This window comes from Delphinus delphis, chromosome 17, assembly GCF_949987515.2.
Source record: "Delphinus delphis chromosome 17, mDelDel1.2, whole genome shotgun sequence".
Taxonomy (NCBI): domain Eukaryota; kingdom Metazoa; phylum Chordata; class Mammalia; order Artiodactyla; family Delphinidae; genus Delphinus; species Delphinus delphis.
The window spans coordinates 44008533-44029930 of NC_082699.1; the positions used below are offsets into that span (position 1 = coordinate 44008533).

The 21398-nt window shown below is 39.8% G+C and overlaps 1 protein-coding gene across 11 annotated transcripts in view; it reads left to right on the forward strand.

Annotated features, from left to right (window-relative positions):
* Positions 1 to 21398, forward strand: part of VPS13B (vacuolar protein sorting 13 homolog B) — a 798456-nt gene that overhangs the window by 645739 nt on the left and 131319 nt on the right. For 10 of the 11 annotated variants that reach the window (XM_059994971.1, XM_059994970.1, XM_059994972.1 and 7 more), the window contains 2 exons: positions 4461 to 4668; positions 4972 to 5156. In XM_059994971.1, the coding sequence (XP_059850954.1) occupies positions 4461 to 4668; positions 4972 to 5156 (393 nt within the window). The remainder of the gene's footprint in view (positions 1 to 4460; positions 4669 to 4971; positions 5157 to 21398) is intronic. The other variant, XM_059994975.1, reaches the window with a different exon arrangement.

Consider the following 21398-nt stretch of genomic DNA (forward strand, 5'->3'; position numbering starts at 1 on the left):
GTTGTAAAGCTGGTTTGGTGGTGCTGAATTCTCTTAGCTTTTGCTTGTCTGTAAGGCTTTTAATTTCTCCATGGAATCTGAATGAGACCCTTGCTGGGTAGGGTAATCTTGGTTGTAGGTTTTTCTCTTTCATCACTTTAAATATGTCCTGCCTCTCCCTTCTGGCTTGCAGAGTTTCTGCTCAAAGATCAGCTGTTAACCTTATGGGGATTCCCTTGTATATTATTTGTTGCTTTTCCCTTGCTGCTTTTAATATTTTTTGTTTGTATTTAATTTTTGGGACTTTGCTTAATATGTGTCTTGGCATGTTTCTCCTGGGATTTATCCTGTATGGGACTCTCTGTTCTTCCTGGACTTGATTAACTATTTCCTTTCCCATATTAGGGAAGTTTTCAACTATAATCTGTTCAAATAGTTTCACAGTCCCTTTCTTTTTCTCTTCTTTTGGGACCTCTATTATTCCAATGTTGGTGTGTTTAATGTTGTCACAGAGGTCTCTGAGACTGTCCTCAATTCTTTTCATTCTTTTTTCTTTATTCTGCTCTGCAGTAGTTATTTCCACTATTTTATCTTCCAGGTCACTTATCCGTTCTTCTGCCTCAGTTATTCTGCTATTGATCCCATCTAGAGTATTTTTAATTTCATTTATTGTGTTGTTCATCATTGTTTGTTTGCTCTTTAGTTCTTCTACGTCCTTGTTAAACGTTTCTTGTATTTTCTCCATTGTATTTCTAAGATTTTGGATCATCTTTACTATCATTATTCTGAATTCTTTTTCAGGTAGGCTGCCTATTTCCTCTTCATTTGTTTGGTCTGGTGGGTTTTAACTTGCGCCTTCATCTGCTGTGTATTTCTCTGTCTTCTCATTTTGCTTAACTTACTGTGTTTGGGGTCTCCTTTCTGCAGGCTGCAGGTTCGTAGTTCCCGTTGTTTTTGGTGTCTGCCCCAGTGGCTAAGTTTGTTTCAGTGCGTTGTGTAGGCTTCCTGGTGGAAGGGACTGGTGCCTGTGTTCTGGTGGATGAGGCTGGATCTTGTCTTTCTGGTGGGCAGGACCACATCCGGTGGTGTGTTTTGGAGTGTCTCTGAACTTGCTATGATTTTAGGCAGCTTCTCTGCTAGTGGGTGGGGTTGTGTTCCTGTCTTGCTAGTTGTTTGGCTTAGGGTGTCCAGCACTCTAGCGTGCTGGTCATTGAGTGGAGCTGGGTCTTAGTGCTGAGATGGAGATCTCTGGGAGAGCTTTCGCTGTTTGATATTACATGGGGCCAGGAGGTATCTGGTGGACCAATGTCCTGAACTTGGCTCTCTCACCTCAGAGGCTCAGGCCTGACACCCTGCTGAAGCACCATGACTCTGTCAGCCACCCCCGCTCAGAAGAAAAGGGAGAGAAAGAAAGAAAGAAAGAAGGAAAAATAGATAAAGTTATTAAAATAAAAAATATATATTATTATATATAAAAAAATGTTAAAGTAATAAAAAAAAAAACGGAAGAGAGAGCAACCAAATGCAAAAACAAATCCACCAATTATAACAAGCTCTGAAAACTATACAAGAAAAAAAAAGGACGGACAGAACCCTAAGACAAATGGTAAAAGTAAAGCTATACAGGCAAAGTCACACAAAGAAGCATACACATACACACTCACAAAAGGAGAAAAAGGAAAAAATATATATATATATACATTAAAAATTTTTAAAAAGGAAGAGAACAACCAAATCAATAAACAAATCTACCAATGATAATAAGCTGTAAATACCAAACTAAGATAAACATAAAACCAGAAACAAATTAGATGCAGAAAACAAACGCGAAGTCTACAGTTGATCCCAAAGTCCACCACCTCCATTTTGGGATGATTCGTTGTCTATCCAGGTATTCCGCAGATGCAGGGTACATCAAGTTGATTGTGGGGATTTAATCCACTGCTCCTAAGGCTGCTGGGAAAAATTTCCCTTTCTCTTCCTTGTTCGAACAGCTCCTGGGTTTCAGCTTTGGATTTGGCCCCACCTCTGCGTGTTCTTCGCTCAGACAGGACGGGGTTAAAGGAGCAGCTGATTAGGGGGCTCTGGCTCACTCAGGCCAGGGGGAGGGACGGGTACGGAATGCGGGGCAAGCCTGTGGCGGCAGAAGCCAGAGTGAGGTTGCACCAGCCTGAGGCGTGCCGTGCGTTCTCCCGGGGAAGTTGTCCCTGGATCACAGGATCCTGGCAGTGGTGGGCTGCACAGGCTCCCAGGAGGGGAGGTGTGCACAGTGACCTGTGCTTGCACACAGGCTTCTTGGTGGTGGCGGCAGCAGCCTTAGCATTTCATGCCCGTCTCTGGGGTCCGGGCTGTTAGCTGCGGCTTGCTCCCATCTCTGGAGCTCGTTTAGGCAGTGTTCTGAATCCCCTCTCCTTGTGCACCCCTAAACAGTGGTCTCTTGCCTCTCAGGCAGTTCCAGTCATTTTCCCAGACTCCCTCCCAGCTAGCTGTGGCGCACTAGCCCCCTTCAGGCTGTGTTCACGCAACCAACCCCAGTCCTCTCCCTGGGATCTGACCTCCGAAGCCTGAGCCTCAGTTCCCATTCCCCGCCCGCCCCGGCGGGTGAGCAGAAAAGCCTCTCGGGTTGGTGAGTGCTGGTCGGCACTGATCCTCTGTGCGGGAATCTCTCAGCTTTGCCCTCTGCATCCCTGTTGCTGCGCTTTCCTCCGTGGCTCCAAAGCTTCCCCACCACCACCCCCCGTCTTTGCCAGTGAAGGGGCTTCCTAGTTTGTGGAAACTTTTCCTCCTTCACAGCTCCCTCCCAGAGGTGCAGGTCTCATCCCTATTCTTTTGTCTCTGTTTTTTTTCTTTTTTCTTTTGCCCTACCCAGGTATGTGGGGAGTTTCTTGCCTTGTGGGAAGTCTGAGTTCTTCTGCCAGCATTCAGTAGGTGTTCTGTAGTTGTTCCACATGTACATGTATTTTTGATGTAGTTGTGGGGAGGAAGGTGATCTCCACATCTTACTCCTCTGCCATCTTGAAGCTATCCTGAATGTGTATCCTTTATATGATTTGATGTTCCCCAAATTTGACACAAATCTAAAAACTTGAGGAATTCAGAGTTATAGAAAATGGCAATGACTAATTTGTTAATAGTGGAGGCATATTAAATATGAATTTGTCTTCATCTAAAAGTTGTCTTGCCTCACCTTTTTCACCAGTTTTCTTAGTGACACAGAGGTAGATGTAGGGGAGCCCACTAACTTATTGCTTTACATTGATTGGTTTTGAGATTTTCAGTATCTGTTATAAATTTTCATAGATTTACTCAGCATGTGATTTTGTGTTGTTTTATCAAGAATAGTAATTGTATTACCATTTTTCCAAGACAGCAAAGTAGCTCCACATTAAAAACAACAATAAGAGCAAAGACAAAGTATATCATCTCTACATTATAAACTCTCTTGATATTTTAAAACCTGGAGCACAGTGTTTGACTCCCCAACTTGACTTTTCGCCTATCTCTGTTTTTCAGGATTCAATAAAAATAAGATTGATGAGAAAAAAATAGACTTTGTATCATACCTCTTACTTTTATTTCTGAGATGCCTTAATTCCAGAGAGTAGGACTTAAACTGAGGGTTTCAAACTTGCCCACAAAGCATAGGCTTATTCTTTTCTACGTCTGTATATTCTTTTCTTCTTTGCCGTATTAGCTGGTCCTCTTAGAAATTACGGTTGTATTGCCTTTATCCAATACATTCAGAGAAATTAATATTTTGAAAATTTATGGTCTCTGACATTAATCATTATTACCTACTGGTCATACTTCCATTATAGACTAATATTCTTCACATGCAGAAAAAGGGAACTTGATCCTCTCTGTTAGATGTAACACCAAGAGTTTGTTCTGAAACTGTACCGTAGCTCCTGTACAGTTGGTTCTGAAGGGCTGTGAAATACTGTTTGTTGGCACTTTCTCACTAAACACTGAAGTTGGGAGCCTTTTAAGTTCAGGTTCATTGAGCATCTTTTTTTTTTCTGAAGAGTGAAAGTGCAAAGAAAGGAACCCTATAATCAAGATGTGTTCATGTAACCTCATGACAAAATGTAGAAGCTGTTCTACAATATTATTAACATTTTGGCCTAGAAGGATCTTCATATAGTCTCTCAGACTATAATGGATATTCTTTTCCCTCTTAGCTAAGTTAATTCATAAACATTACCTCACATAAACATAATTTCATTATCAATTCAGCATTTAAAATTGATTGCTATCCACACAATATATGATATACTTGATTTTCTTGTTTTTATGTATTTACCCAAGAATAGAATTTCATCCCATAGGTCAATTGCTTCTTAAAAATTATAGTTTAATTATTATCAATAGTTAAATTAAATGTAATTACAGCCTTGAACTAATTCAAATATGATTGTACCTAATTATTCTCATGAAGTGTTTGTGTTAAAGCCAGTAAAATTTTTCATATGATTTTAAAGGTTTTCTGGGGTCAAGAACATTTGAATTGCCTAGTTCTTCTACATGAATTACTCAATGGATACCTTAAAGAGGAGGGAAATTTTGAAGTGCAAGTTTCTGAAACAGTGCCGCAAATTCCATCTCCTATGGAAAAAAATCAGATATTTAAAAGTGAACAAAGTTCAGATGACCTACGGACAGGTCTGTTTCAGTATATACAGGATGCTGGTAAGTAACGATAGCTTCAGTGTGATTGTGTGTGTGTTTGTTTATTTTACCTGCACATTCAGTAAATAATAACACATCAAGATCACTTGAAAAGTAAGTCAATACCTGCAGTACAAAAATAGTACATTGCCATTCAGTCTCTCTTAAGGGAAAATTTTTGATTTGTTCCTGTCTTAAACCATGTAAACATGATCAACCAGCTTCTTTATATTCTTTTCTTTTATACTCATAATTTTTTCTTGTGTAATAAACCAACATGTTCCCCTTCGAAAGCATACAATTAATTACACTTTCGTTTAACAGAAGCTTTGAAAATGCCTGGTGTCTATGAAGTCTTGTTTTACAATGAAACTGAAGATAGCCCAGGGATGATGTTATGGAGATATCCAGAACCTAGAGTGCTCACCCTTGTACACATAACTCCTGTGCCCTTCAACACCACAGAGGATCCAGATATTAGCACAGCAGACCTTGGTGATATGCTACAGGTATGGAATGGCTCTTCATTTCAAAATAAAAGACAGTGTGGGAAAGTGCTGATTTGATCATAATAAAAATGTTGGGAGCATACCTATCTTCTCCATAAGTTGTATCAGAGAGAAATACACATGTATGTGCGTATACAGACACATACATATGTACACATACACACACACACGAGACATACACATACTAGAAATTGTATAATAAGAGAATAATGTCATTCAGATTCATGGTACATGGCAATCCTGAGAGTTCTTAATTCTACTCTTCAACCTGTTACAGGTAGCTTACATAGTCTCCAGGTAGTAATGGGACAAACAGGTGTCATTGAGTTCAACACACATTTTCTGAGGACCTACCATGTGCTCACACTCTTCAGCATTTTTAGAACTGTTCTATGAAATGAGATATGTCCCCATAAGGGCCAGAAAGGATGACTTAATTTTCATTTCATTTCCCGAGCTGAAAATGGTCTTGGGCCTCGTGGTAGGCTGATAGGAAAACCATCTAACCAGTGATCATATTCTGTATGATTTTGTGGAAAGTTTTTTGCTTGTCATTTCCCTGAGTGTGGATAGCACTATATTATTATTCTACTTATTAATATTCTACGGATCTGAATTTCTCCTAAAATTTGTTTTTCTCTTAGTTGTCCACCTGTTACTAGATCACATAACCATCCACTGGAAGTCATTCCTGATTGCTCTTTTTCCCTAACTGCTCACATCTGATTCATCAATAAGTCGTGTCAGCTCTACCTCCAAATATGTCCCTATTCCATCTACTTCTTTCTGTTTCTACTGGTACAACTTGAGTTCAAGCTACCATCTTCTGTTCCCTACTACAGTAGCTTCCTAATTGGTCTCTATGATTCCATCCTTGACTCCTTGTAATGCATTTTCCAAACAACAGCTAGAGTGATCTTTTGAAAATGTAGGTTAGGTTACGTCACTCCCCTAACTTAAAACCTGATGGTGGCTCCCTTTAAGACTAACAGAATTCGGTATCTTACTATGGCTTGTAAGGACCTCTGATCTCTGCACTGCCTACCTCTCTTGTATGTCTTGATCACTTATCTCCAGCCCCTGGTATAGAAATATGAGCCAGTTTTTTTAATGACTGCTCTACACTTAACAACTCAGAATAATAATACAAATCAGAGGAGACCACAGTACATATTAACATTGGTATTATTATATGCTTATTTAATTCTTGTTTAAATTCCTGGTTATAATATAGTCAGATGTTCACCTTCTGAATTGATAACAGTGAAATGTGTCATCATTTTGTCAAGTGAACTAGAGTATACAGAACTATCCAGTTTGACAAGATGTCAACAGTATCTACCTTCTTTTGTTTTTTTTTTTCTTGTGATGAGAACTTTTAAGATCTACCCTCTTAGCAACTCTGCTTTGATTCTTAAATCCTCACATTTGCTTCCGCTTCTGTCAAGGTCATATTCATGATTATCTTCTCTCCCAGTATTCTTGGATTATTTTTGCTAAATAAACTGGCATTGTCTTTGAATCCTGCTGTCTTGTTAGACTTGCCTAAATGTAGAACATCTGTAGTATTTTCAGTCAAAATGAAAATACTTGGGCTGCCCTGGTGACACAGTGGTTGAGAGTCCGCCTGCCGATGCAGGGGACACGGGTTTGTGCCCCGGTCCGGGAGGATCCCACATGCCGCGGAGCGGTTGGGCCCGTGAGCCATGGCTGCTGAGCCTGCGCGTCCGGAGCCTGTGCTCCGCAACGGGAGAGGCCACAACAGTGAGAGGCCCGCGTACCGCAAAAAAAAAAAAAAAAAAATGAAAATACTCATATATCAAAGTTTCAGCATTATGTAAAGGCTTCTTTATAACTGATTTTGGGATTCAGATTTATAGTTACATGTTAGTTAACATAAGCCTGATAACTATTGGTTGGTAGTATTATGCCAGTTGTATTAAACAGAGCATTTAAGGTAGTAAGTACATTCACTAGTGACATGTTCATCTTCTCACTGCCACCGGAGAGGCAGGAGAGCATAGTGGTTAAGAGAATGAACTATAGCCAGAATGCCTGGGTTCAAATTCTGGCTCTGCCATTCGCAAACTGTGTCACCTTCGATAAGTAACTTAATCTCTCAGCCTCAGGTTTTCTGTTTTGCTTTTCTTTCATTAGTAAAATGAGGCCACTAATAATGTCATGCTTATAGGAATTAATATTTATAAGACACACAGAACAATGCCTGGCACATGGTGAGTGCTGTGTAAGTCTGTGTACTACCAGGACTATTACAGTGATTATCGTCAAAAGTCTTTTCATCAGGCAGAAGCATAGGCTAGATCAGGGAGAGCTGGGGTCTAACAGCTCTACAGACCAGCTGGAGCAGTCTAGGAGATCTGGGATAGTCCGAGGGGCCTATACAGTAGACTTGGCACATAAGCATTGCGTGAAGGAAGCCTGGCAGGTTTCAACAAGCAAAGAGCTGGTATCAGAGAGGTCCTGCGACATTTCATATCTTGTTGGAAAGAGGAGCTGATACATGGCAGAGTTCAAAGACAAGGGTGCTGGCCTACGAAGCAAGACAGGGTTGTACCTACTCTAAGCTGAAGGGGAAAGCTTGATCCCAGTGGTAAGAAAGAACACCCAGAATTGACAGCTGGGATGGAAGAACAGAGCAGGACTGGCAGAAAGTTGCCATGCTACTGAGCTCCCAGCCTAAGCTTATATTCCCCCAGCTAGGAGCAGAATTTGTCCCAAGGGTTGGGGTGACCTCATCTGTAGAAGTATGACAGCTCTTTCCTTGAGTGCTTGCAGTGCCAGACCCTGAGCATACTCCTGGGGATTCAGAGCCAGATAAGACACTGTCTACTCATCAGAAGCTGTCTGTCTAGCAGGCAAGTTTCTCTGGTTGTTTGGGGCAGAAGAATTTCCCTATTTTCAGCATTCAAGCATTCAGCATTAAACCTCTCTGTTGTCAGAATCATTTTCCTGCTCTATGTGATTATCTCTAGGTCTGTACTGGAGGCACCGCTAAAATATTGAAGTACCAATCCTGAATAGCAGGGAACTTATAAAAAGAAAGCCCTTTATCAACACGGTATAGTGTAGATAATGTAGACATTAAAGTCTCAACTGCTGACTCCTGTTCCCCTCCCCCTTTGTATTTTACTAACTCAGTGACCATAGGCAAACTGCTGGTCTCTTAGAGCCTTAATTTCCTCAACTGAACACTGGAGTTAATGCTATTTACCTTGCAGAGTTGTCACGAGATTTAAGTGAAATATTATCGCTAAAACAAATAAGTGCCTTACACATAGTGAGCTCTTAATAAATGTTAATTTCCTTCCCTCCACTTCTTCACAGGCAAATGCCTGGACCACTAAAAAGCCTCCTAAGTGAAATTCTAGCCTTCAATCTCTTCTCCTTCCAACCTATCCTGCTAACTTCTTAAAGGAACAGGTGGATTGTGTCATTCCCTGAGAAAAACCTTCAGCGGTCCTATCACTGCTAGACTGACCTTGAGGGCCCTGCAGAACCTCCCGACCCAGCTTTGCCTTTCCTTCCCTTCTGCGTGATCTATGCTCTAATCAAACTGGCCTATTCAGCATTCCCGAACCAGCCTGTGGTCTCCCACATCCGTACCACGCCCTCTTCATTTGAGTCTCCCTTTTCTGCTGAAATCCTATCCACACATCCAGACAGCTCCAGTGCCATCTATTCCATGAAGCCTTTCCTGGACACCATCTCCAAACATGATACTGCCTTTCTCTGAAGTTCTGTAACACTTCATGGCACCACCTTTATGCTGTTTCTCACCTATTCCTCACATTTTAATTATCCATATCTTGTCTCCCTCCTAGACTGTAGGTTTCCAAAGGAAATGATCACATCTAATTTTCATTATGCTCCGTATAGTATCCATTGCAGTGGAGGTGCTCAGTATATTGAATGGATCAATGAGTACATGGATGTCTGTGCTCCTATTCTGTATAATTCAAAAGCATTACATTGTTTGTCATTATTTTATGGCACTATTGAATGCATTTGGTTTTACAAACTGAATTATGGCAGGATGCACTGTGTTATGCTTCAGTGGCATTACCTACTATAAACAGGCAGTCTAATGTCATTACATTACACAGACTCTTGGTGAGATCATTGACTCTTCTGCCAAGCCCACTGCCCCCTAGGCAGAGGCTCGTCCTTAAATACAAAAACAAGTTCATCTCCTTGGTTTTAGTCCTAAAAACAGAATCAAGCTTGGATTAATTTTTTCCTTCAGGACCATTTAGTTCATAAGAAACTGACCTTATAGAGTTCACTTACAGAACCCTTAAATATATCTGTTTTTATCTCTTTCCATAATTAATATTAGGATTTATAAACAGGCTCCTCAAATGACTTTATGGAATTTATTTTGCGATTATACTGAAAAATATGGAAAACATGTCTATAATATTAAACTAACCATAGGTTCAGAATAAAGACCCTGAAATTAATGTTCACAGAAAACCAAAGGAGCTTATTTTGTGGTCAGTTTTATCACATTAAATTTTAAGTGTTAATAGTATATTTAGATGTCAATAAAATTAGGATCTGGGCTTCCCTGGTGGCGCAGTGGTTGAGAGTCCACCTGCCGACGCAAGGGACACGGGTTCGTGCCCGGGTCCGGGAAGATCCCACATGCCGCGGAGCAGCTGGGCCCGTGAGCCATGGCCGCTGAGCCTGCGCGTCCGGAGCCTGTGCTCCGCAACAGGAGAGGCCACAACAGTGAGAGGCCCGCGTACCACAAAAAAAAATTAGGATCTGTAAGTTAGAGTAATGTCATCAACCTAGAAGGAATGTTGTGCTATTTAAATGAGCTGAAATATAAGAAATTTCTGGCACTGTGTCTGGCACATACTGTAAGTTTTCCTCTCTCCTCATCCTGTTGTGTACACTGCCTACTGAGGATTCCATTTAGGAAATACCCGTGTTCTCAGATTGTAAATTTTTAATTCATCCTTTGTAGTGGAATTGGTAATGGAGATTTTAATTCTCACACAGATCTGACATGGTGCTTGTTCTTGTTCTCTCAATACTGTATTATTCTTGTTTTTATATTTATTTTCATTTATGTATCGTACTAAATTTTTAGGTATCTTCGTTAGGTATGTGACAGTAGCCCATACTAAATAACATCTTTCCCCAAGGATCTCAAGAGTGTAAAGCTTGAACATTACAATTCAAGATAAACACTAAATGTTGGGTTGGGATCACTGAAGCAATTTAAATAGCTGTGAAGTAAAGTTAAAGGAGTGAAATGAAGGATAACGTAACTGTATGGATTAAAAGGAAAGATACAGGAGCTAAAGTCAGGAATTTCTCTAATGCAAGAAATATCTAGGGTGTACATAAGATTACTGGCGTTAAAGTCAAATAAAAGGGAAAGAGCATGTTTAGGTAATGTAGGGAAAAATTAACACATGTTCAAAAAACCTTACATTAGAAAAATTAAACAAGATATTTAAATTCAGATCTACACCTTCAGAAAATGTGAATATAGTTAACAAATGAGAAGATAAACATATATATCTGTTGTTTTTATTTCTACTTCATAGCATTTATCATCAACAAGTAATTGTTGAATATCTTCCCAATATCAATATAGGATACTACACTACAATATCAATATAGGATACTACACTACAATATCAATATAGGATACTATAGACAGTGAAGATATAAAGAGATAGAAGATCTGTCCCTACTCTTGTAAGGTTTATAATCTAATGGAAAAGAGAGGACATAATTGCATATGCAAACTCAGGAGATAGAATAGCTGAATATATATTAGAATAGACCCATTATATAGAAGGAATCATGTAATTTGGGGAATTCTGACATCTGAAGAGTAAATTGAATTAATTGGCAAAAAAAGAATAAATTTTTTACTAAAGCTCTATAATTTCATAGCACTTTCTCAGTTAAAAAGGCATTTTCAAGCTTCAGAATTAGGTGCAGAACTCTTATATGACTAGAGTCCTTAAAAGATATCTTCTCAAGGATAACAGGAAGAAAAAGACAAAAGCAAGCTGTGTCATTTGTTTATTTCTGGTGGAGAAAGAGAATGGTAAGCCAAAGAAATCAGTGCACTCATGCCCAATTCATTTTTGTTTATCCAGTTTAAAAGTCATGGATATTAGTTTTTAAAGTAACACTAATATGACTATAAAAATCAAAGTGAAACCACATTGGAAGACAACAAAAAAAAACGTATACTTGGAAGCCAGGGAGAATCTAAATGGTTGAGATCTGTGTTATTTTTCCTCCAAAGTGTTAGGATGGTCTTTGTGTTTGACCCCCAACACTGTGCTAAGTGCTTTGCATACATAACCCCATTAAATCTCGTTCTATTCTGAGGGGTGGGCATTATCCCCATTTTATGAGTGGGGAAACTTATAAAGAGAAATTAAGTGTTCTTGAATCATAAGAAGTGGGAGAGCCAGAATTTCATCTCAGGTCTTTCTGACTCCAAAACTTACGTTCTTTACCTTATTTGTAAAACAATGGAATTGTTTTGACACATCTACAAATGGGACACGTCTACAATACATTTGTAGATGTATTGTCACATTTAAGTGACAGTGAGGGACTCTGTTGAGAAATGTGGAAAGAAGGAAAATAAAATTATTCCTTTGCTTCAAACTGTTAAATCATGAAATAATGAATCAGACCAAAGATATGCAAAATAACATTAAATAAATAAAAGGACTCCCAGAAACAAGATGGTTTGGGTATAAAGATATCTAAAAAAAGAATGTTTCCTTCAGAAGGAGAACTGGTGAGCTCTAGAAGCCTAGGATGGTCATGGAAGCATTTGTTGGAAGAAGCCCTCCTGGCAGCATTCAAAGAAATGGTGCCTAAGTGTCTGGTTCACCTGGGAGCTAAATCCCCTTTATGAAGATGAATGTAGCAGCTGTCAGATCTCTGTGTCTAACATTCAAATCATCTAACCCCCCAAACAACCTTCTAATAGTTTGACTCCTGATGCAATCTGTCTACAGAGAGTTTCATACACTTCTCAGGCCAGCATCAGTATCCAGGCTGCTTGGCAGTGATACATCTTATGGTAAATTAATAACTTGGCATCTGGTTTATATATCAGTCTCTAGTGAACTTTGTTACATGACTCAGCATTCCTAAATCTAGCCAGTGCTAGGACACCATGGAAATTTCTTGAGACTGCAAGACCAATGGCCAGATCTTAAATCATGGTGAATCCATCATGCTAAGTACCCTCTTGCGGCTACCTGCCTGCCCAGCATGCTGACCTCTCCCAAATGACGGCTCTATTGTGCAGTATGTCACAAACCTTTCCAAACAAAATCCCACTCTTACTACCTTGAAGAGTTGGGAGGAGTAAAGATAATGTATATAAAGCACCTGGCATAGTGTCATTCATAGTAAAGGCTCAGTAAATTATTATTACAGTGCTCTGTAACTGCTGTCATTATCATCATATCATCATCCTCATCGTCATCCTCTCAATTGACCAAAGAACCTCGATCCCACTGTGTTAGACCAAGAAAGCCCTGTTTTCTTAGAAAGACACTTTTTGTGTTTGTAGTCTGTTAATGTCATAATAATTGTTGAGAATGATGGCTCTGCATGTGATTAATGGAATGCTTTCACTGATACAAATGGCTGCTAGACAAGACACCACCTTCCCACATGGTCATGGTCAGTGCCTCCAAGGTAGTATGTCAGCTACAGTCCTCTAGGTTGCAGGTAGCAGAAACCCCACTGAAGCTGGCCTAGCGAAGAATAGAGGAGAGAGCTAGTATCAAGATACGGTGGGGAAAACAAATACCATATGCTAACACATATATATGGAATTTAAAAAGGGAGTACTGATGAACCTAATGGCAGGGTAGGAAAAAAGACTCAGACGTAGAGAACGGACTTGAGGGCCCAGAGGGGAAGGGGAACTTGGGGTGAAGTGAGAGAGTGGCATGGACATATATACACTACCAAATGTAAAATGGATGGCTAGTGGGAAGCTGCTGCATAGCACAGGGAGATCAGCTCGGTGCTTTGTGACCACCTAGAGGGGTGGAATAGGGAGGGTGGGAGGGAGACTGAAGAGGGAGGGCATATGGGCATGTATGTATATGTATAGCTGATTCACTTAGTTGTAAAGCAGAAACTAACACAACATTGTAAAGCATTTATACTCCAATAAAGGTGTGAGGGAAAAAAAAAAAAAAGATACAGTGGTGAGTCCTAGAGGCCAAGGGCAAAATGCAGCTGGGTCTTTAGTAAAGGATAGGGCCAGGAGTGGAAGACAGGAATCCAGGGGAGTATTTACCTACTTTTACTTTTCTCTGCATCTTTCCCCATATTTGCCTTATTCTTCCTTTTCAACAGACTAGCTTTTTTTTCCCCCTGCTTCTCAGACCACCTGGTAGTCCCTGACAACTCCCAGAGCTCCCAGAGTCACATTTACAAGTCCAACCTCTGGTCCCATTCCACATTCCTGACTGACCTAGTTTAGTGTCAGGTGCTCTTGGCCCATTTAGCTAAGGCCATGGGGTGGAATCACATTCACCAGCATGACTGTGAATTAGGGGTCATTGTGAGCTTTGCAGATACCCGTGAAGGGATTCATCCTATATCGTGTCTCTTAGTGCTCTTGTTTGCCACCCTGGCTAACCTGGCCAAACTCATGGTCAGTACTGGCCTCATGCAGTCAGCTGCTTCTTTCTTGTCTGACCAAATCTGAAGATCTTCACAGTGTATTCTACCCTTCCAAGAGGGAAGCCTTTTATATATGGTCTGTGGTTTTGGAGAATAGTCACCACTGACAGGAGGAGGCGACTCTAAAAAGACTGCCTCACTAAAAGAAATTTACTCCTTTTTGCTGTGGTTCTTCCAGCTTTCTCTTTTGCAAATATCTGTCAAAGCTGTTTCTCTCTGCACATCACAGGCTATCTGCATCTAGAGATAAACCTCACATCACTTTTTTAAATCTTCTCATTGTCCTCCCCAGGCATCTTCTCAAAATACAGATTAGGCAAGTTTCTATGTCTTACAGATACATATGAGATATTTTCTTTTCCCCAAGTATCTTTCTTGGTCAGTGCTTCCTTTTTAATGCAGTGACTATGTAACACATTAGCAACTCCACAGATTCTGTAAATACTCTCTTGGTTCTAATGATATATGAGAGCTTTATACATAAAATAATTTTCTGTTCTTGAAACTGAGTTTACAATGTGATGCCTAATATCCGTAGCTTAGTGATTTAATTGTTTGATTTTCTAATAACATTTTATCTTACATACTTATCCACAGACTGAAGTGAAGTTTCATTAAATCTTATAGTTGTGTGGATTTCATTCTTTTTTCGTAATTATGTGCAAAAATGTTCCAAGTCAGAGAGTAATACTCAGTATTACCCAATAAATTAAAAACTAGATTTTGCTGCTTTAAACTTGACATTACAAGCTTCCTGTGATTCTAAAGCACATGGACCTGATAGGTAAAGGTTATGATATTAGTACATGGTGACACTACAGAAAAAGAAACCTTCAGAGAATTACTTGCAATCTAATATGATTTGCCTCTTCCATGCACAACTTAAAAAGAATAAAAGGAAGAGTTCTTGGGTGTTTCTTTTCAGCTGTGTTGGGCGGTTCACTTATAGCTGCACATATGTTCCCAGAATCCTGAGCCTTTTTATTTTATAAGCACCTCCTGCCCACTGGCAGCTGTACTAATGTGTCCCAGAAGGCTTTGCTCCTATCCATCATCTTTAGGAGTGGTGCTTAAAGCCAGATATGAAATTCATTGTTGCTGAAATGCAGAAAAGAAGAAGTCTTGCGGCCTTTGAGGAAGTAAGAGGCAGAGCCTGACTCTTAGGAAATAAAGGAAAGAAAAAGTCCTGTGTACCCACTGGACACAATAATAAATGGTTTTGAATGATGGGTAACAGTGCTGGATTGACTGCTAAGTGTTTTGCATCCAGAAGCCATTGCCTCCTTTTTTGGACAATGAAGGGGAACGTAAAATAAGAGTATTCCCTGGATACACTTTTAAATATTGTCTTCATAGTATTGTAAAAGTATTTTTTAAAAAGGATCTAGAAATATATTAAAAAGAGCTCCGCCTGAGAATTTTGAGGTTAATTCAGTAAATACTGATAAAAGGACCTGTGCTAGGGCCATAAGACATACAGAGTGGGAGAGGACTCTAGTTCTGCTCTCAAGGCACCTATAGTCTTTTTTTTTTTAACATCTTTATTGGAGTATAATTGCTTTACAATGGTGTGTTAGTTGCTGCTGTATAACAAAGTGAATCAGCTATACGTATATTTATATCCCCATATCCCCTCCCTCTTGTGTCTCCCTCCCACCCTCCCTATCCCACCCCTCTAGGTGGTCACAAAGCACCGAGCTGATCTCCCTGTGCTATGCGGCTGCTTCCCACTAGCTACCTATTTTACATTTGGTAGTGTATATGCGTCCATGCCACTCTCTCACTTCATCCCAGCTTATCCTTCCCCCTCCCCATGTTCTCAAGTCCATTCCCCATGTCTGCATCTTTATTCCTGTCCTGCCCCTAGGTTCTTCAGAACCCTTTTTTTTTTTCTTAGATTCCATATATATATGTTAGCATACGGTATTTGTTTTTCTCTTTCTGACTTACTTCACTCTGTATGACAGACTCTAGACCCATCCACCTCACTACAAATAACTCAATTTCGCTTCTTTTTAGGGCTGAGTAATATTCCATTGTATATATGGAGGCACCTATAGTCTTTTAGGAGGAATAACAATTACACAAAGTAAGGCAAGGCAGAACTGCGAAGTGATATAGGAGACACATAACGAACATGCCTTTTAAACAAGGAGAGTTTACATCTGACTGGAAACATTAGGAAAAGGCTTCACAGAGGAGATGGCAATTGAGAGGATCCTTGAAGGCCATATGGGATTTCAACATATAAAATGAGGAGAAAGGGCATATGATGAAAAAAATCAGTCTGAACAAAATTTCAGAATTGAATAAGAGAAGACAGAACTTATGCTTGGGAGGTAGCAAATAATCTGGTTTGACCAGCACAGGTTATACAAGTAAGGGGTTAGTGGATAAGTGATAAGCTGCAGACCTGGGTTTTTAGTACGACCATTCCATGGAGGGAAAGAAGGTAACACATTCCAAACTTGTCCTTTTACATGTCGTGTCTCTTCTATCTTCTCTGTAACCCTGTGCACTTGGTACTGTTATCTCTACTTTAGAGCTAAGGTTACTTAGGTCTGAGAAGTTACATAATCTTTCCAAGATCATAAAGCAAGTAAGGAGGTAAAACCGAGGCTCAAGTCTAGGTTTTTATGAATCCACAAGTTTTTCTTCCGTGTTGTACTACCTTGACTACTTTTTAGAATATGGAGTTTGTATTTCATTTGATGGGCATTAGGGAACCACTGGCAGTCCAGGACTTGAGGTAAATTAATCTGATAGTCTGGTAGAGAGTGGAATGGAGTAAGAAGAGACCAAAATTGAGAAGACCTGGGAATTCCCTGGCAGTCCAGTGGTTAGGACTTAGCGCTTTCAATGCCAGGGCCCCGGTTCAGTCCCTGGTCAGGGAACTAAGATCCCACAAGCCGCATGGTATGGCAAAAAATAATAATAAATTAATTTTTTTAAAAAAATGAGAAGACCTGTCAGGGGTCTCAGAGAAGAGATGACAAAGGCTGTAAACTGGGGGTGGGGGTGGGGTAGGTGAGGAGAGGGGAGGTAGTAACTGGTGTGGAGAAAAATAAAGGAATGCAGGAGACATTGTAGAGAAATAATCTATGTTCTTGACAACTAATATGGTAATTTAATGAGAGGGAGTAAGAGAAATCATAGATGGCAGCTAGATTTAAGCTCCATAGGAAATATGGTAAGACTGTTTACAAAATTTTGGAAATAAGAGGGGCGCCTGTCATGCTGGGCACTATCACCATGCTCCTAACTGTGCAGATTACATCTACTCCTGAAGTCAACTACAGAAGTGAATGTGTTCTCCCCTAACTACAGGTAAGAAAGCTGAGGGTCTGAAAAGGTAAATGAGTTGCCGTGCGCCTCTTCTCCCTGAGAAGTGCATGAATGCACACAAGATTTAACATACAATTTCAAGAAGTTTATAGACGCCTGTAAACTGTATATGAATCTTTGATGAAGAATCCCAACAAGAAATACTGCCAGAGCTACTGGAGCTCTGTGTCCATTAGGATTAGGTTCAGATGTGAGTGATAGAAAATACAAAATAACAGCAGCTTAGGCAAAACAAGCTTCTTTTCCTATCATACATGAGAATAATCTGAAGGTAGGTGGTCTAGGATTGCATGTGTCTCTACGAAGTCATGAGGGCCCAGGTGTCTTCTTGCTTCCTGCTGCTCTACTGTTCCCAGCACTTGCTTTTCCTTCATGGTCCAAGATGGCTGCACATGCTTCAAGCATCTTGTCCCCAGTCCAGCCGGAGGAAGAGGAAGGAACCAAAACAGAGCAGAGGAGGATGTTTCTTGGAACCCACACCCTGCACACTGTGCTGCCAACATCCCAGAGTCCAGAATTGTACCACGTAGCTATTCGTCGTTAAAGGGGAAATTGGGACTCATTTGCTAAGGAAGAAGGGAAGGAGAGGTCTCAGGAGACAACCGGAAGTCCCTGCTGGCATCACAGATGTAACTCTTGGGGATCCAGGTCCACACTGTCTGCTGTGCTAGCCAGCCCTGTGACCTGCTTCTGCTTCTGGCCTGCTTGTGAAATTGATTCATCACTTAGTCTATGGTGCAGTAAGAGAACTCACTTTCTACTTCATTAGTAAATAGTCTGCTGAAGCAGAATTTGTGGACAAAACTTAAAAAGCAAATGAGATTTTTGAAATAAAAATAAATAAATAAAGAGTTTGAAATGCTAGCATTCCTTGGGCTTCAAAAAAGTAAGAGGTGGAGAAGGAATCTGTCAATAAGACGTGCTTTTAAAGTAAATGGAAAACATTTGCAAATTGGAAGAATACTGAAGTCATTTTTGTCCTGTCACTTTATTTGGTGGTAGAAATTTTACTAGCCTATTTCTCTTTTCCTATTAAATACTCTTATATTTAAAAAGGAGGGAGGGAAAGCTTTTTTTTTTTCCTGGAAACGAAGAACTATGCCTAGCAATCAGCGTGTTTGATGTTTATTGCTCAGTATTAAAAAATGTTCAAGCTATAAAAATAAAAAAAAAAGGACAGTAAATATGAACTGATGGCCTATGATCATCTTTTTATGAATTATTCTCCCCAAATAGAAGTATTTCCCCCAATGAGAGTCACAGTAAAAACCATTATTTAAAAAGTATGACTCATTTCCTGAAAGCTACAATACCTTGTTGAGAAAGTAACAAACAGAAAGAGAAAAGTGAAGTACAGAGAGGCAGTATAGCCTAGTTGTTAAGAGCAAAATTCCCTGGCCATCCAGTGGTCCACTGGTCATTGGGGAACTAAGATCCCATAAGCCGAGTGGCCGAAAAAAAAAAAGAACAAAGATTCTGGAACTAAAGTGTCTGGGTCCAGATCCAAGGTCCACTGGGTGATCTTGGGCAAAATACTTAAGTTCTCTGTACTTTAGTTTCCTTATCTGTAAATTACGCATAATAATTTGAATTGTTGGGAGGAATAAATGATTGCTAGATGTGAAAAGCACTTAGAACATTGTCTTGCACATAGTTAATTGTTTATAAATGTTAGCAAGTATTACTTTCCTCTAAGGCTTACTGTCTCCAGGTGCCAATTTGTCTCTTATTCTGTCCTAGATTTTGAATGTAGGGGAAAAACTGAGTTTTGATTACAAACTAAAAATTCTTTATCCTTTTACCCATTCTTTTCATAAAGACATTGGTCTGAAAAATTCATTTCTTTCATATATTTTTAAGCATGCATGGCCTTCCAATTTTCTTATTCAACTCCTAGTTAGGAAAAGAAAAAAAATCAAACTTGAGAACCTTACCTTATTTTGTAGCAACATTTTAAATGCTACATCAAAGTTAAGAATCTTGATTCTCTTATACTATTAACAGTTTCTTAGCAGCTTTTTTGAGATACAGTTCACATACCATACAATTCACGCATTTAAAGAGTACAATTCAATAGTTCTTAGTATATTCATGGAGTTGTACAATTATCCCCACAGTCAATTTCGGAACATTTTCATCATCTCAAAAAAGAAATCTAGTACCCTTCAGCTATCACTCTCCAGTCTCCCCCTCCCCCAGCCTTTAGCAACCACTAATTTACTTTCTGTCTCTATGTATTTACCTGTTCTGAACATTTCATGTGAATGGAATCATATAATTTCTGACTTTTTGTGACTGATTTCTATCATTTAGCATAATGTTTTTCATAGTCCACCCCTGTTGAATTGTGAATCAGTGTTTCATTACTTTTTGTTACCAAATAATAATACATTGTATGGATTTACCACATTTTACTTACTTACCATTCATCAGTTGTTAGACATTTGGATGTTAGCACTTTTTTATTTTTTGAAACCAGAAAAGTCTTTATTGCAAAGGTACAAAAGGATCACAGCAGAGATGTACAGCAATAAATTAGGTGTGGCCAGGAGGGGACGGGCAGGCATGGGGTAAGCGTCCCGAGAACAGGGGCCACGACATAGGGTCTCTTCTCAATAATTTATATTGTGATAAAAGTTGGGCGTTGGCACTTTTTGAATTCTTATCTACTTGGTCTCTGCTCTGTCCTGCAGGCTTGAGGGGAAGGACCAAAAGGTGATGATGATGATTAATAATATTTACAAGGTGTTCTTACAAGCACTATCTCTAAGAGCTTACAATCCAAGCTTCTTGAAACAAATACCTGGGCAACTATCACCCAGTGTTATATAATAAGTGTTGATGGAAGTACTGGGAAGCAAGTTCATATAAAAGTTGATGAGCTTCAGAAGTAGGCTTAAATCCAGATAGTGGAGGATTTTAAATGTTATGCTGAGACATTTGGGCTTATTCCACAAACACATTGTTCTGTGAGGGTAGTCGTTACGGTTATCAAGCTGAGCAACAAGCGTGGCTGATTACAGAGCGAAGGGTGAATTAGAGGATACTACAAATATACTTTTTTTTAATTGTGCTTCACTTTATTGCGCATCACAGATTTGTAGTTTTTATAAATTTAAGGTTTATGGCAACCCTGCATCAAGCAAGTCTGTCGGCACCATTTTTCCAACAACATTTGCTCACTTTTTGTCTCTGTGTCACATTTTGGTAATTCTCACAATATTTCAGACTTTTTCATTATTATTATATTTGTTATGGTCATCTGTAGTCTTTGATGTCACTATTGCAAAAAGATTACAACTTGGTAAAGGCTCAGATGATGGTGAGTAATTTTTTTTTTAATATACACATAGGATTTTTTTTTTTTTTTTTTTTTTGGCTGTATTGGGTCTTTGTTGCTGCGCGCGGGCTTTCTCTAGTTGCGGCGAGCAGGGACTATTCGTTGCGGTGCGCGGGCTTCTCACTGCGGTGGCTTCTCTTGTTGTGGAGCACGGGCTCTAGGTGCACATGCTCAGTAGTTGTGGCTCGCAGGCTCTAGAGCACAGGCTCAGTAGTTGTGGTGCACGGGCTTAGTTGCTCTGCGGCATGTGGGATCTTCCTGGACCAGGGCTCAAACCCGTGTCCCCTGCATTGGCAGGCGGATTCTTAACCACTGAGCCACCAGGGAAGCCCGATGGTTAACAATTTTTAGCAATAAAGTATTTTTTTAAATTAAGGAATGTATGTGTTTTTTAAGACATAATGCTGTTGCACACTTCATAGACTACAATATAGTGTAAACGTAACTTTTATATGCCCTGGGAAACAAAGAAAATTTGTGTGACTTTATTGCAAGATTCACTTTATTGTGGCGGTCTGGACTGAACTCACAATAGCTCCAAGGTGTGCCTGTATAGGTCGACTGCATAGAGACCTATTCAGAGCACAATTACTCAGCAGTAATGAGAATGACAGCCAGAATGGGAAGGAGAAAATGAATGTAAGAGATAGACATCTGGAGGTAGAATTAATATTAGATTTCAATGCCTAGATACAGATGATAATGGGGGGGAAACTAAACCCTGTGGGTCTAGCCTAGGTGACTGGATGGATTGAACATCATTCATGGGAACTGGAAGTGTCAGAGAAGAAATGAGGTCAGATTCGTGGAAGAGATACCAAGTTCTGCATTGAACA